This window comes from Capra hircus, chromosome 14 (genome assembly GCF_001704415.2).
Source record: "Capra hircus breed San Clemente chromosome 14, ASM170441v1, whole genome shotgun sequence".
NCBI lineage: Eukaryota > Metazoa > Chordata > Mammalia > Artiodactyla > Bovidae > Capra > Capra hircus.
Window position 1 is genome coordinate 54,151,409 of NC_030821.1, and position 14,300 is coordinate 54,165,708.

General features: G+C 40.2%; 1 protein-coding gene across 2 annotated transcripts in view; it reads right to left on the reverse strand.

Annotated features, from left to right (window-relative positions):
* The window catches only part of NKAIN3 (Na+/K+ transporting ATPase interacting 3), a 526,059-nt gene that overhangs the window by 21,863 nt on the left and 489,896 nt on the right, over positions 1-14,300 (reverse strand). For both annotated transcript variants that reach the window (XM_018058468.1, XM_018058469.1), the window contains exon 5: positions 11,880-11,940. In XM_018058468.1, coding sequence (XP_017913957.1) covers positions 11,880-11,940 — 61 coding nt within the window. The remainder of the gene's footprint in view (positions 1-11,879; positions 11,941-14,300) is intronic.

Below are 14,300 nucleotides of genomic sequence, written 5' to 3' on the forward strand. Positions count from 1 at the left end.
TTCAAAATAATGGAAGGAGGACATAGTTGATTTATCACTTGTAGTACTTTAAAATAATCTAACAATTTTTATTGAATTATAGTTAATTTAAAATGTCCTGTTAGTTTCAGGTGCACAGCAAAGTGTTTCAGTTATACACATATATGTATATATAGACATGACTGAGCGACTGAACTGAACTGATATGTCTTTTTATAATCTTTCCCAATATAGGTTATTATAAGACATTGAGTATAGTTCTCTGTGATATACAGTACATCCTTGTTGGTCATCTATTTCATACATATTAGTGTGTATATTTTAATCCCAAACTGCTAATTTATCCTTCCCTAAAAAATGATTTTTGATAATGGAGCATATATACTTCTTGACATGTACTGCAGCCACTTTATAATTCCCACTTATCCTATCTCCTTTCCTCCGTTATGTTTCCTCTTTTGTGTTTATCACTGTTTACCATATTGTACTGTACATTTTGGGCTTTCCAGGTGGCTTAGTGGTAAAGAATCTGCCTGCCAATGCAAGGAGACCCAAGAGATGCAGTTTCGATCCCTGGATTGGGAAGATCATCTGGAGAAGGAAATGGCAACCTACTCCAGTATTCTCGCCTGGAAATCCCATGGACAGAGGAGCCTAGCAGGCTACAGTCCATGGGATGGCAGAGTTGGACATGACTGAGCATGCACACATGCACTATATATTTTATTTAAAAAAATTTGATATCTGACTCCTTCACTATAATTTAAGTTCTATGAGATAAAAATTTTTATCTGACATTGTCTGGTTTTGTTCACTGCTATCTCCCCAGAACTTAGAACAGTACCTGGTACAAGGTAAGCTCTCAAAACTATTTAGGGAGAGTAGGAATTAAAACAGTTGAGTAACATTACTGTAACAAATTGCTTCCCATTCTTATATTGAAATGAGTTAAAAAGTACCTCAGGTACCTATTATATTCTAGCAATAACCAATATTCATCTATGGATACATGAACTAATTGAAACAAAACCACCCTGTCCATTTTATTAAGAGGTACCCTTCCAATAAATATTTCATTTTATGTTTAAGACTTGTTCATCAATATCTGCAATGCATTTATGTTTGCTCATGTTGGTAGAGGATAACTGCCATTATTCTAAAGTGTCACTAGCTCAGTCGTGTCTGAATCTTGGCGATCCCATGGACTGCAGCCAGACTCCTCTGTCCATGGAATTCTCCAGGCAAGAATACTGGAGTGGGTTACCGTTTCCTTCTCCAGGGGATCTTCCCAACCCAGGGGTTGAACCTGGGTTTCCAGCATTGCATGCAGATTCTTTACCATCTGAGCCACCAAGGAAGCCCACTGTTATTCTAAAGATAAGCTTCAAATGCTAAATCTGATTTTGCCAAAATAAGGAAGGCACATTTTTTATTTTTAAAGATCATACCCACAATATTTGTCATATCATACTCTGTTACATTTGATTGTTGTTTGTTGTTGTTTAGTTGCTGAGTTGTGTCTGACTGTTTGTGACCCCATGGACTGTAGCCTGCCAGGCTCCTTTGTCCATGGGATTTCCCGGGAGAGAATATTGGAGTGGGTTGCTATTTCCTTCTCCAGGCGATCTTCCCAATTCAGGGATAGAACTCACATCTCTTGCATTAGGCAGGCCTTGGCAGGAGGATTCTTTATCACTGAGTCATCAGGGAAGCCATTTGATTGAGCTAGACTTTAATAATGGCAGATTATTAATTAGATACTCATTTTATAGCCATACAAAAATTTGTAACTATTAAAAGTAAACAGTTTTTTTTTTTTGGTGGGGGCATTGTTTTCACAATTGTGTAGTATTTGAATTACATCCTAAAATTCTGTTATTGTAATGATAAGCTTTACATTGAATTCTTGCTAACGAGACATTTGCTTTGATTGGTGCTAGCGGTAAAGATGGAGAAGGCAACGGCACCACACTCCAGTACTCTTACCTGGGAAATCCCATGGACGGAGGAGCCTTGTAGGCTGCAGTCCATGGGGTCGCGAAGAGTCGGACACAACTGAGTGATTTCACTTTCACTTTTCACTTTCATGCGTTGGGAAAGGAAATGGCAACCCACTCCAGTGTTCTTGCCTGGAGACTCCCAGGGACGGGGAGCCTGGTGGGCTGCCGTCTTTGGGGCTGCACAGAGTCGGACACGACTGAAGCGACTTAGCAGCAGCAGCAGCAGCAGTGGTAAAGAACTCACCTGCCACACCTGCCAATGTAGGAGACTAAGAGGGGTGGGTTTGCTCCCTGGGTTGGGAAGAGCCCCTAGAGGAGGGCATGACAACCCACCCCAGTATTCTTGCCTGGAGACTCCATTGGACAGAGGAGGCTGGTGGGCTACAATCCATAGGGTTGTAGAGTTGGACATGACTGAAGTGACGTAGCATGCACTCTTGAGCTTTTTTTTTTAATGCTTTTAACTGGCATTGCTTTTATTCTCTAGTCCTTTTTCCTCACAGTAGCACAGATACTGAGGGGAAATCACTCTCTTTTTTCTTGGTATTTCAAGTCACTCTATGGGATTCTTTGTACGTAATACATCCCCTTTGTGCAAAGTGTGCAGAGTGACATTTCCCCAATGCTTTCAGTGTTATTCCTTTAGGTGCATGGGTACACTTATTCTATGACACTATTTGAATAGAAACTACAAAACTTCTATTTCGTCTTCTATAAATCTATACAGTTTTTCAGTAAGGATACCATGGACAGTCTCTAGCATTTTGTCTTGATTCTTGTGCGAGGGGAACCTGGTTATAGTGTCCCTACAAGATGCTTTGATAATAAAGCATCTGTTGCTGTAATTTTTTCTCTCACTCTTGACTGCTAGAGTTGTATCATCTTTATAAAAATGCCTAGGACATCCCAGCTCCCACAGCCATCTTCCTCAATGCACACATACACTTTTTAGTTTTCATTTTCTCATATTCAGGAAGAAAAGACCTAGGTTCTTTTCTTTTTCCTTTTTAATTTTCATCTTTAATAGTATATTTGCTTTTATAAAATTAGTTTTTGTTGGCATAGCATTGCCTCACAATGTTGTTTGTTTCTGCTGTGCAGGAAAGTGAATCAGCTATATGCTTACATATATCCCTTCTTCTTTTTTTTAAATTGTTTTCTATTCCCTTTAAAGTGCTTCCCAGGTGGCACAGTGGTAACGAATCCCCTTGCCAATGCAGGAGACGCAGGAGATGTGGCTTCAACTCCTGGGTCGGGAAGAGCCCCTGGAGTAGGAAAAGGCGATCCTCTCCAAGTATTCTTGCTTAGAGAATTCCATGGACAGAGGAGCCTGGTAGGCTACAGTCTACGGGGCCGCAGAGTCACACAGGGCTGAGCATGCACGCATGCAGGCACACACATTCCCTTTAAAGTTACTCAAGTTTTTTAAAACCACATAAGTTGTGCTCTTTTCCTTTTGTAGATATACTGCTAACCCTTTGGTTCATCTTCATCAGTAATTGGGTGGAATGGCTGCTTACTATTAACAACTGCGATTTCGCTTTCCTGAAGTCTCTTTCAAAGTTTTTATAAGTTTTCAATTACTGTATGCTCAAAATCAGGGGTGGCTGAAGGCCTTTGCGTCATTACTATTGGGCTCATTTAGAGGAATATTTTATTCTAGAGAAAACAAGATTTTTAAAAATTCTGAAAACACCTCCCTTTTCTATTTTTGGAGCTCCCTTTTCATTTTTTAATTTGGATGAATTTCCTCTTTTGTTCTTCTCATGGGTCCACATTTCTGAAGGCAGATGTTCCCATAATCAGAGCACACAGTTTCTTTCCACTTTAAAATTTTCCGTGAGTATATAATACTTAAACAATGGCACAGTGAATTTCTAAGATCTGTTTGGGGTCAATAAAGCAGAATGGAATGACTCAGAGGAAAAATATTAAACTAAAAAGGTAAGGGCTAAAAACAGCTCTAAGAATTTGTCTAAACAGGTACATTTTTCCCCCTTATACAATGCATTTTTCTTAGTTATTCAATTTTTCCCCAATATATTTTTATCACTCATTTAAATCTAGCTAATGTTTTACTTTGCTCTATAAATCAAGTGACAAATACTTGTTGACTTTGAAGTCTCTATAATTCAGTTTTTCCTGTCTGCTTCTACACTTTTGAACATTTCCCTTTTGAATATTCTTTTTCCTTTTAAAAATAGCCTCTATTATTACTTTTGGTTTTCCAATTTCTAAGACAGACTCCATCCACAAAATGCATTTCTTCTGAGATCATTTTATAAATTCCTTTCTCTTTCTATGAATGAGTGTTCACAGAAAATTGAATCTGATCATATTCTTCCCAAGATTAAATCTTTTCATTGATTCCACATCATCTATCAGAGCATCCCAGCTGTTGAGACCTGAGTAGGTACAGCTGACAGGATATTGATTCCCTAATTCCCTGGTGTGTGGGTGGTGGGGACGGGCTGGGGCATGCTCACATCCGCATGCTTGCTGAGCAAGACTGGAGGTAGCTAGTGGTCTGGGGTGCTCATTTATTGCTGGGAAAAAGTAACTTATTTGTCACAGTGTGCCTCATAAATTTTGACTTTTCTCTATAAGTGCCAAGATATGAAATAGGTTGGGATTCACTTGCCTGGAGAATCCCATGGACAGAGGAACCTGGTAGGCTACAGTCTATGGGGTCACAGAGTCAGACACCACTAAAGTGACTTAGACTTAACACAGGTATAAGCCAGAATCCAAGGTCCCTCAAAGACTGACCCTGTTGTTCACTTAGTGAACTGAACACACCCCATGCTCATCACTTCCTGAGTACCCCATGGTTTTCCCATACTAGTTTGACATATCTTTTTGCCAGCATTTTAATGTCCTCTTCCTTGTAATTTTCTTCATGTAAGACCATGTTCTCATGCTCTGAGCAGTCAGGCTTGATGCTCTGACAGACAATTAGCTTCCGCTGATTTTTTTCAGTGCATCTGATTCACTTTATGCAGACCATGATCTGTGCTTCACTCGTCCATCATTATTTACATACCTGGCTCACTTATTAGACATGAGATCTCCTAAGAAAGGGACCAAGGCTTATTCATCTCTGTATCCTTGCGGGTCTAATACATAGCAGTTTTTCAGTAACTGTTTCTTGAACTAATGAATCAAATGAATAAAGGATTAGCTACTTAAACTTGTTTAAGTCCTAAAATTAAACAATAATATTCTGGATCTGGACTATACTTTCAGACACGGAAAGATCAATTTCTACAGAACAAGAAGAGATTTTGGAAAATGCCAAATCTAGTTGAGCACTGCAAGAATTGACAACCTACCTAAAATATAGAAATAACACAGAATACCATCAGGAGATATGGTTGAAAGAAATTAAGCGGAATGTCAACACAACATCTGAGTCACACGGGAAGACATTAAAATGTTTTAAAGCGTTAGTGAGTATAAAGCCAACCAGAAAGATATTCTTGATAGGAGTAAAGTCTTGTGTCTACTCAAATCTAACATAATCTGAGTCCCAATGCTGTGGGCTGCTGAATTAGTCACATTGGAAGGATATGACATGAGATCGCCTCTTGTTCCACCAACTATTTTAAAAAGCTCTGAACATCCATTAGTGGAAAGTGAGAATTGCCTTGGAATTGAGCTCCTGCTTCCTAGTTGAAAATTCCTTAGAGTGAAAGAAAGTCAAAGTCACTGTCGTGTCTGACACTTTGTGACACCATCGATTAAAGCCCTCCAGGCTTCCCTGTCCATGGAATTTTCCAGGCAAGAATACTGGAGTGGGTTGCTATTCCCTCCTCTGGGGGATCTTCCCTCCCTGGGGATCAAACCCAGGTCTCTTGCATTGCAGGCAGATTCTTTACCTTCTGAGCCACCAGAAAAGCCCTTAACATGCAGCAAACTCAAATCATCTGAGATGTTTCCTTAATGGAGAAATAAATTCCAACATTTATTTCGATATTTATTCACCTTGGTGGCTCCACCATTTTGAACATGTGACTTCCAAAGCTGGTCTGTAACCAAGAGGCAGAAAGGGGAAGAACATGGAGAATCACATAGGGGAGGATTTGGGGGCCATGCCTGGAAGTAAGGGTGTCTCTTCTGCTCACATTCCATGATCTGGAATTCAGTGTCATGGGATACCCAACTGCAGGGAACTTGGGAGATGCAACCCAGTGGTATGCCAGAGGAAGAAGACACAAATGGCAAATAGCTGGCAAGCCCCCGACACAAGCACATATGTCCAAGCTTGGCAGTTGACTGAACTGTATTCAGCAAAGAAAGATGTTCTGAGGGTATGCCATTTACTCTAATCTAGACTTTGTGTTCTTCTTATAATCAGAGAGAGAGAGAGCAAGAGCAAACAAATGAGAGGCGAGAAAGAGGACAGCAAGAGCAGACACAGGTTCGATACCTGGGCCGGGAAGATCCCCTGGAGGAGGGCATGACAACCAGCTCCAGTATTCATGCCTGGGAAATCCTATGGACAGAGGAGCCTGGCAAGCTATAGTCCATAGAGTGGCAAAGAGTCAGACAGGACTGAAGCAACTGAGCATGCACGCACAGCTTTATTCATAAGCTGAAGAAAAAGATCCAAGGAGAGGAAGAAACTAGGATAGGGATGGGAAAAAGAGATAAGGCCAGGGAGGCGGAGAGAGAATCATTAATGACACCAGCTGCCTGAATACGTGGGAAGGACGGACAGAGGAGCCACGAGAGCCCCAGGACAGAGTGAAGCCCCCCTCTTCTGTGTCAGCAAGAAGAAAATATTGGATTAATATGGACAGCTCTGATGGGAGAGAGACCCGAGGAGCCTGTGGGAAGCCACGTCTGCTGGCTTGCCTTCTCTATATCTTAGAGTCTCAGGCTGTCAGTGCAGAGCAGAGGAGGACAAAGATGCCACAATTATATCACCTGTCTGGGCTTCATGTCCTCATTCCTAAAATGAGAGTAAGGACTCCAAAGTTGCAGTGTAGGGAGCTTTAAGGCTGCAGTTTTCACAGACCAGGAGATGCCGTTGATTTGGAATGCATGAGAGGAAGAAGCAGAGGGGGCCCTCACACACGTGCCCTCGTGGGGCAGCATCAGGGCCAGTGGGTAAGGCACATGCTTCTCTGCAGCTCAGGGATGGCTGGAGAGAAATGAGGGCCTGGCGTACCCGTGGTAGGGCTGGCTGAGCAGCTCAGTTGGATGACTGAGAAAGGTGGAGATGAGTTGGGATGGGGCTACTGACTTTAGAATTAAAATGGAAATACAAGGGACCATGTCAGAATACTGCTAGCTCCTCTCTCCCTTGGGTTTCTAAATTCTCCCACTAATAATGCATTATTATTGAATAAATAATAAAAACCATTGCCCAGGATCCACATAAAATCCTTACATCCCTCCCCCCTTTCTTTTTCTTACTGCATTTAGGATGCCATGAGGATGTGAACTTTCTTTTTTTCAGTTGTTCCCTCATAATCACCTCTGGCTCCCAAATCTCTCATTTTCCATTCTCTACCATCTGGATGGCAGATCCTTCAGTCTTCCTTCTCAGGGAAGGGCATGCTCCACAGCTTGGACTCTTGGTAACCATAAGAACCTGGGAGCTCCAACCTGTCTGACCCTGGCTGTAGGGAGATGAGATCATGTCTCTTTTGAGTTGACAGGCATCTGTGTAGAGGGCTTGCCGTAAGGGGTGAAGCTGGTTTTCACATTGCCTGGGCTGTTAGTCTGGAGCAGAGATGAGGATGTCTTGAATAGCTACCTGATATTTACCATTTGGAAATGAATGAAGAAAAGGTGATGCACTTGATGGTGCCTTGAAATATTCCCGGCTCTGGGCGTCATCCACAGGGCTGTGATGTTAGAGCTGAAAGTGCTTGGGGGACCCCTAATGGGAGATTCTATTTGTTAATGGGCACAGAGCTAGGTATTGGCAGAGTGAGGACCACTTTCATTTTAAAATTTTCTAACATACAGTTTCAAGTGGAAGCATAGAAAAATTAAACCCGTTTCTGACTGTCACTTCACTTTGCCATTTCCCTGTGAGGTTAGCCCTGACTTTGGAGCTAGTTTTAGTAAGATGGCTTTGCTATCTTGACTCCATGGAGAGTCCCTCCTTGACTTACTGGTTTGGGGAGCTGGGTGTTGATGACATCCCTCTTGAGAGACACTGGGACGTGTAAAATCCCCCATCCATGAAATCACCGATGTCTTTGATGCTGACTCTGGGCTCTTCAGTCTTGAGGCTGGGCAAGTACAGGGCTTGTAAGCCTGCGGGGTGCAGCCCAACAACCCTCAAACATCCACATATTGCAAAGCTCACGAAATAAAAAAAAGTTTTCTCTTCTGAGGATCATCCAGGCCTCTTCTGCTTTCTCTCTGTCCTCTACTGCCTGACTTCTGGGTCACATTATTTTTCTAAGGCTTTTCCAGACATCACAAAATAAAGGAAGGGAAACTGGAAATTAACACTCAGACTGGTCAGTTTCCCTCCCATTAGCTTCTCCAGTGAATTCTCAGTTCACATCATTGCTATGGTACTATCACCTCGTTCTCTTAACAGGAATTCATGGAAAGACAGGCAAATATATGAACACTAGTCTATGGGAAGCCTCAAGGACAGCAGATATGCTATTATTTTTCCAAAGCTTGTGCTTCTTTCCAATAAAGAGTTTCCCAAACTACATTAGCAAGGGTCGAACAGTTGTATGAGGAGGTATTTTGAGATTTTCAAAATAAAATACTGAACCCACATCTGGGGAATTTGTTTTCTTTTCAAAAACACGTATGGTTTTCAACGTACATTTCTCGAGCCATTCAACATATACGTAGTAGGCTGGGCTTTTCAAGCCCAACAGACGCTCCATTCACAATTTGCAACCTAATATCAGATGAAGCAGAGCTAGCAAAGATCCTCTGAAAAAACCTGACTATATTTATAAAGTTAATACTATTTGTCAGTGTCTTTGCTTCCCCTCCACACTTCCTTGAATTAAAAAAGTATTTTTAGTAAAACTGACAAGACAGTAGCCATCCCACAAGTTCATTTTCAGCAGTAAATGGTTCACAAACAAGATGTTGACATATTTTTACTATTACAGGTTCCAAATGCCCTGGTCTCACAAAAGTGTTCAAAGAGATTGACAGATATTAAAAAGAGAAATAAAAAGTGAAACAGATATAAATAGGCTTTTTCATGAGAATGAATGATGAACAGTATTGACCCTACCTAGCAGCACTCTTGCTTTTGTGAGCTTTTTATTTCACTGTCTTTGACCTGCAATCATAGTCTTTATAGGAAATGGCGAAAGAGTCTGAAAGGTAACTAAGATGGGTGGCTGGAAATAAATGTTTCCTCAAGCATTTATTACCCTTCAGAAATGTCCATCAGCTGAAATGTTAGTCCCATAGAACCACTTAAGCACTGCAGAGGAGAGAGGCAGGTAGTTATTAATTTTTAAGGATGGCTGACAGCTTTCAGTCCATGAGCAAGGCTTAACTTTGCATTTTGAATAATGCAGAGATTTTCATTAGTTAGAATAGGAATCGAAATGATAAATGCTATATTGTCTGCCAAAATACTATGACATTACAGTGTCTATTTGCAGTTACCTTTCAGAAGAAGTTTTCTAGCAGTATGCTTAGATAAGCTGAAAGGCTATCAGTATTGTTTTCTTATTTGATGTTTACATTTTGGAAACACAATTCAAAGGACACATCTTCTCGATTGGAGGTTGGTAATGCCCTCTCGCTAGCTCAATGGTGGCTCCAAAGGGCAGTTCATTATTACCTGACAGCTAAGTGTTGGCATAAATTGCACTAGTCTATGGGATCAATGCAATCGGTTTCAGACTTCTTTTTTTTTTTTTTTGCTCACATCTACCTTCTGAAGACTCTGGGACAATTTAATTACAACTGCACTTAGATTCCTACTTCTTTCAATAAAAAAATGTAAGATTACCCTCACTTTGAGAACTATCAGACTAAAAGGTTTGTGATTGCTTTTTACTGTCATCTTGCTTCCAGCCAATTATCATGTCAGGTTCGTCTGGGGCGTATTTACTTCATTTTGAGCACCCAAGACACTTTTGGCTCTAAGTATTATTTGAATTGATGGTAACACAACTACTTTATCTGGATGTCTCTTGGTAACTTAATGTATGATCCTAGTAACAAACACTAGAATTAAACCATTAATAGAATAAGCTGCTAGCAGCTGCTTCAACGACAGTTTCACGGGCATTAAAACAGCTGATTCAGAGATTTCTATACAGAAACGTAAGGTAGTTAAAGATTCTAAAATCAATGAAACCATAATATCTGCCAGTAGCAAGCTGATTCATATACAGACATTATTATGCTGAAAAAGGCTGGTAGAAGGTCAAAAATCTTTTACTCAATTTAAATGAATCTTCTATTTTGCATGTCATTTTGCATTTCCAAATTTAGCTTAAAATCACAAGCTTCAAGGAAAATTCCTTTATATATTTATTCTACTAGATAAAAGACTATTGATTAATCTGCCTGCCCTCACACAAGACGGTAGGATGAATGAAGAATTGGCATCATTTGAGAACCTCTGATCAGTTCAGTGAGGAGAAGAAAGAAGATCCTTTTGGTACCTGCTCAAAAGTACTTTATAAGGTATTCAGCTGGGATTTATCAATCAATGTATTAATATCATGCTTTGGAGAAGCATTTATACAGCCCCAATTCTAATAATTTTGTAAGGTCCCAATTCCAGTTAAAATTGTCCTTGCTCAACTGGTTGTTTTTGGCTGTGCAGACTGTCTTAGCTGTGCACTGGAAGCATTCTGCTGATTTTCAGTACGTAAACTTTGTAAGATTGCAGAACTACTACTGGAGCACCTGAAAATATAACTTTTGAAGTTAACCTCATAGTTGGAAGTGTTGTCATTACAACAGCACTTTTGAAATGTCAGAAACTTTCCAGATCAACTAGCATTAAAAAAGATAGCCACAAGCAGGCACAGAAGAGATGATGTGGGAAAAAAAAAAAGAGATGATGTGGCATGTTTGCATATTTTCACTGCCTGGTGAGTTTAATCTCAAGGTCTAGTATTTCTTCCAGTTAACTAAATAAATCCTTTTTGTTAACTGGATTCCAGTTCATATACCATGAGCTGTACCTACTTGGTGGTAAGAATTCACTCTTTTGCAATTATGTTATAGAAAGAAGCTGTAACAGTTAACTAGACACTTATCCTCATTTTTTAAAAAAAGAGCCAACTTTACAACCCAGGCAGTAACTGCAGTGATATAACCAAATCTCCGGGATGGTTGGTTATGATTGATTTATCTAATAATAATTTATTTTTAAAAAGCAAATTAAAGTTTTTTGGTATAACATGAGCCTATAATGAAATTGTGCCAAGAAGTGCCTTATAGATTAGCAGGTGTTCCATAAATGCCAGTTGTTGGCCTATGTTGCTAAGGTTCTTGTTTCCTTTACGGAGTTTATATACATATGTAGTTCTTGATATACTGTATTATCTCTATTGATGTTATTGTTATTAGTCAGATTTCAAAATTCTGCAGCCAGCATACTTATAACTGGTGATAGATAAAGCAATCCTAATTTTCTACTCTGAAAGATATTTAGGTCTCTGATGAAAAGTTACTAAAATGATACAGCAGCAATCTGTAGGCATCCCTGTCTCTCTGCATTCTCTTGCATGACTTGGATTGAGAGCTTCCATACCTAGTGCCATGTTATTTGTGTGCAGGATAGTTTGTAAATGCTTGATTGTAACTTTACTCTATTGATTTTAATCATTTAAAATTCCAAATATAAAAGATTTCACGATCCTGTAATGATTAGTTTTGGAAGCTAATCTCTTGCAAAATAAACCCAGAAGCAGATAAAATAATACTTACAGGTATCCTCTTCTTCCATGAAAATACTGATCACATAACAGGCATACACGAAACCAACCAACTGCAAAGAAGAAAAAAAAATCTTGAAAATCTAGGACAAATGTCCATAATTAAAGAGACCGTATAATCAGTAGATAAAGAATACACAGTAGTATCATCTATGAATTTGTAACATTTAGGAAAAAACCTTAAATGCTATTTAAATATTTTAAAATAATAGCTATGATTTTAAAGAACCCTTTTCATTTTTACTTAGGTTTAATGACTTTCTAAAGTAGTACACAGAAATGGGAAAAATTATAGATATATTTTACTTAGATTTTGATTTGGAACAAATTACAGTTATTTCCCTTAGATTTTGATTTGGTATTTACAGTTCTCACATTTTAAAGTCACCACAGGTTATTCAGAACATACATATTTAAGTTTTTACTATTTGTAGAGCAATTTGTAGCGCTTTTCATTATTACTACAACTATTTTAATGTTTAATCACCACAAAGGGAATCAAAATATGTTCATTGTAAATTAAATACCAATCATTTATTTAATTATGGAAAATGCTTTGAGAATGTAAATTCTAATTAAATGTTAAATTGCTTTGTTAATTATAAATGGCCAGCTGTGAACACCAAGTATGCTACTGCTGCTTGGTCACTTCAGCCATGTGCAACTCTGTGACCTCTGTGGACTGTAGCCCGCCAGGCTCCTCTGTCCATGGGGTACTCCAGGCAAGAATACTGGAGTGGGTTGCTATGCCCTCCAGGGGATCTTCCTGACCTAGGGATCAAACCCAGGTCTCCTGCATTGCAGGCCACCTGGGAAGATGCAAACACCAGGTATATTGTTCTCCTTTCTTGATTGCTCCTCCTTTGTTTCTGTATCTCCTCCTTTCCCTAATTTGTAACTATTTCAATTTGCCCTTTGGAACTCAGGGAATGTTTCAGAGGCTGAAGCCATTTTCTCACAAAGAAACAGGGACATGAAGAGGCTTTTGTACCCAAGGGGGCGCCACAGGATCCTGCTTGGTTTCAGGGGCTAGGATGTGTGTGTGTGCCCGTAGTCGACAGGGTAAGGCCTTCTGAAGAGAGCTGGAACCCACCCAAGAGAACAATATACTTTGAGTTCTTCTGCAGCCCAGTCAGAGGAGGGCTCCCATTTTCTCACAGGCTATGGCTAGTACTTTAGAAATACATGTGACTTTCTGACATGCAGTCCAGGTGAGGCTGTGTGAGTGTGTGCTCAGTTGTTAAGGCATATCTGACTCGTTGCAACCCCATGGACTGAAACCTGCCGGGCCCCTCTGTCCATGGGATTTCCCAGGCAAGAATCTGGAGTGGGTTGCCATTTCCTCCTCCAGGGGATCTTCCCGACCCAGGGATCGAACTTGCCTCTCCTGTGTCTCCTGCATTGGCAGGCAGAGCCTTTACCATTTAGTCACCTGGGAAAGTGAAGTCGCTTAGTCGTGTCCGACTCTTGGCGACCCCATGGACTGTAGCCTACTAGCTCCTCTGTCCATGGGATTTACCAGGCAAGAATCTGGAGTGGGTTGCCATGTCCTCCTCCAGGGGATCTTCCCGACCCAGGGATTGAACTTGCCTCTCCTGTGTCTCCTGCATTGGCAGGCAGAGCCTTTACCATTTAGTCACCTGGGAAGCCAGAGTCAAACCACACATTATTTATTGTTAAAGGCTCATTTTTCTTCAGCTTTTAGAAAATGAATACATACATAAATAGAAACAGAAGGAATATTTTCTCCTTACGTTCCCAGGTGCTATCTTGTTCACTCTTTTCAATACACATGTTCTTCTTTGGACTCCTTGATGTAGCTCTTTGGATGAATATGCCCTACTATGGGGAACTGACTTTGAAGATGGCCCACTAGCTTGAAGAGCAGTTCAGTGAGTTCAGGTGACATGAGCCCTAGTGGCATAAATAGGCAGATCACACCCTTTGAACACGAAAGAGCTAGACAAAGTGACAGCCAAACAAATCAGGTCTCTTCGTGTGCAGTGTGACCAGGATGGCTGATACTCTGGGTCCTACTCCCTCGGCAAGGAGGAGGTTGGTAGAAGACTGAATGGATCGGGTTACAGTAAGAACACTTCTGACCTAGTTTTGTTACTTTGGTTGCAGACCACTGTTTAGATGCTACGCAGTTTGTTTTATCTTGGTAGTTGCATATTGAATAGTTAGCCCATAGTTGCTTGATAGCTTAGGTAATCCAGTAATTTTTCCCACACAGTGAACTCGGGTAAATTAAATCTCACAAGTCATTATTTTTCCATTTACGTAGGTGAAAGATAAGCAAAATGTTTTGATTGAGTGTTGTAGGACTTTTCTAGTATAAAGTTAAGGCTTTCATGACAGCTCAGTGCTACAGTGAATATTCCTTTTCTACTTTCCTAACAGACTATATATC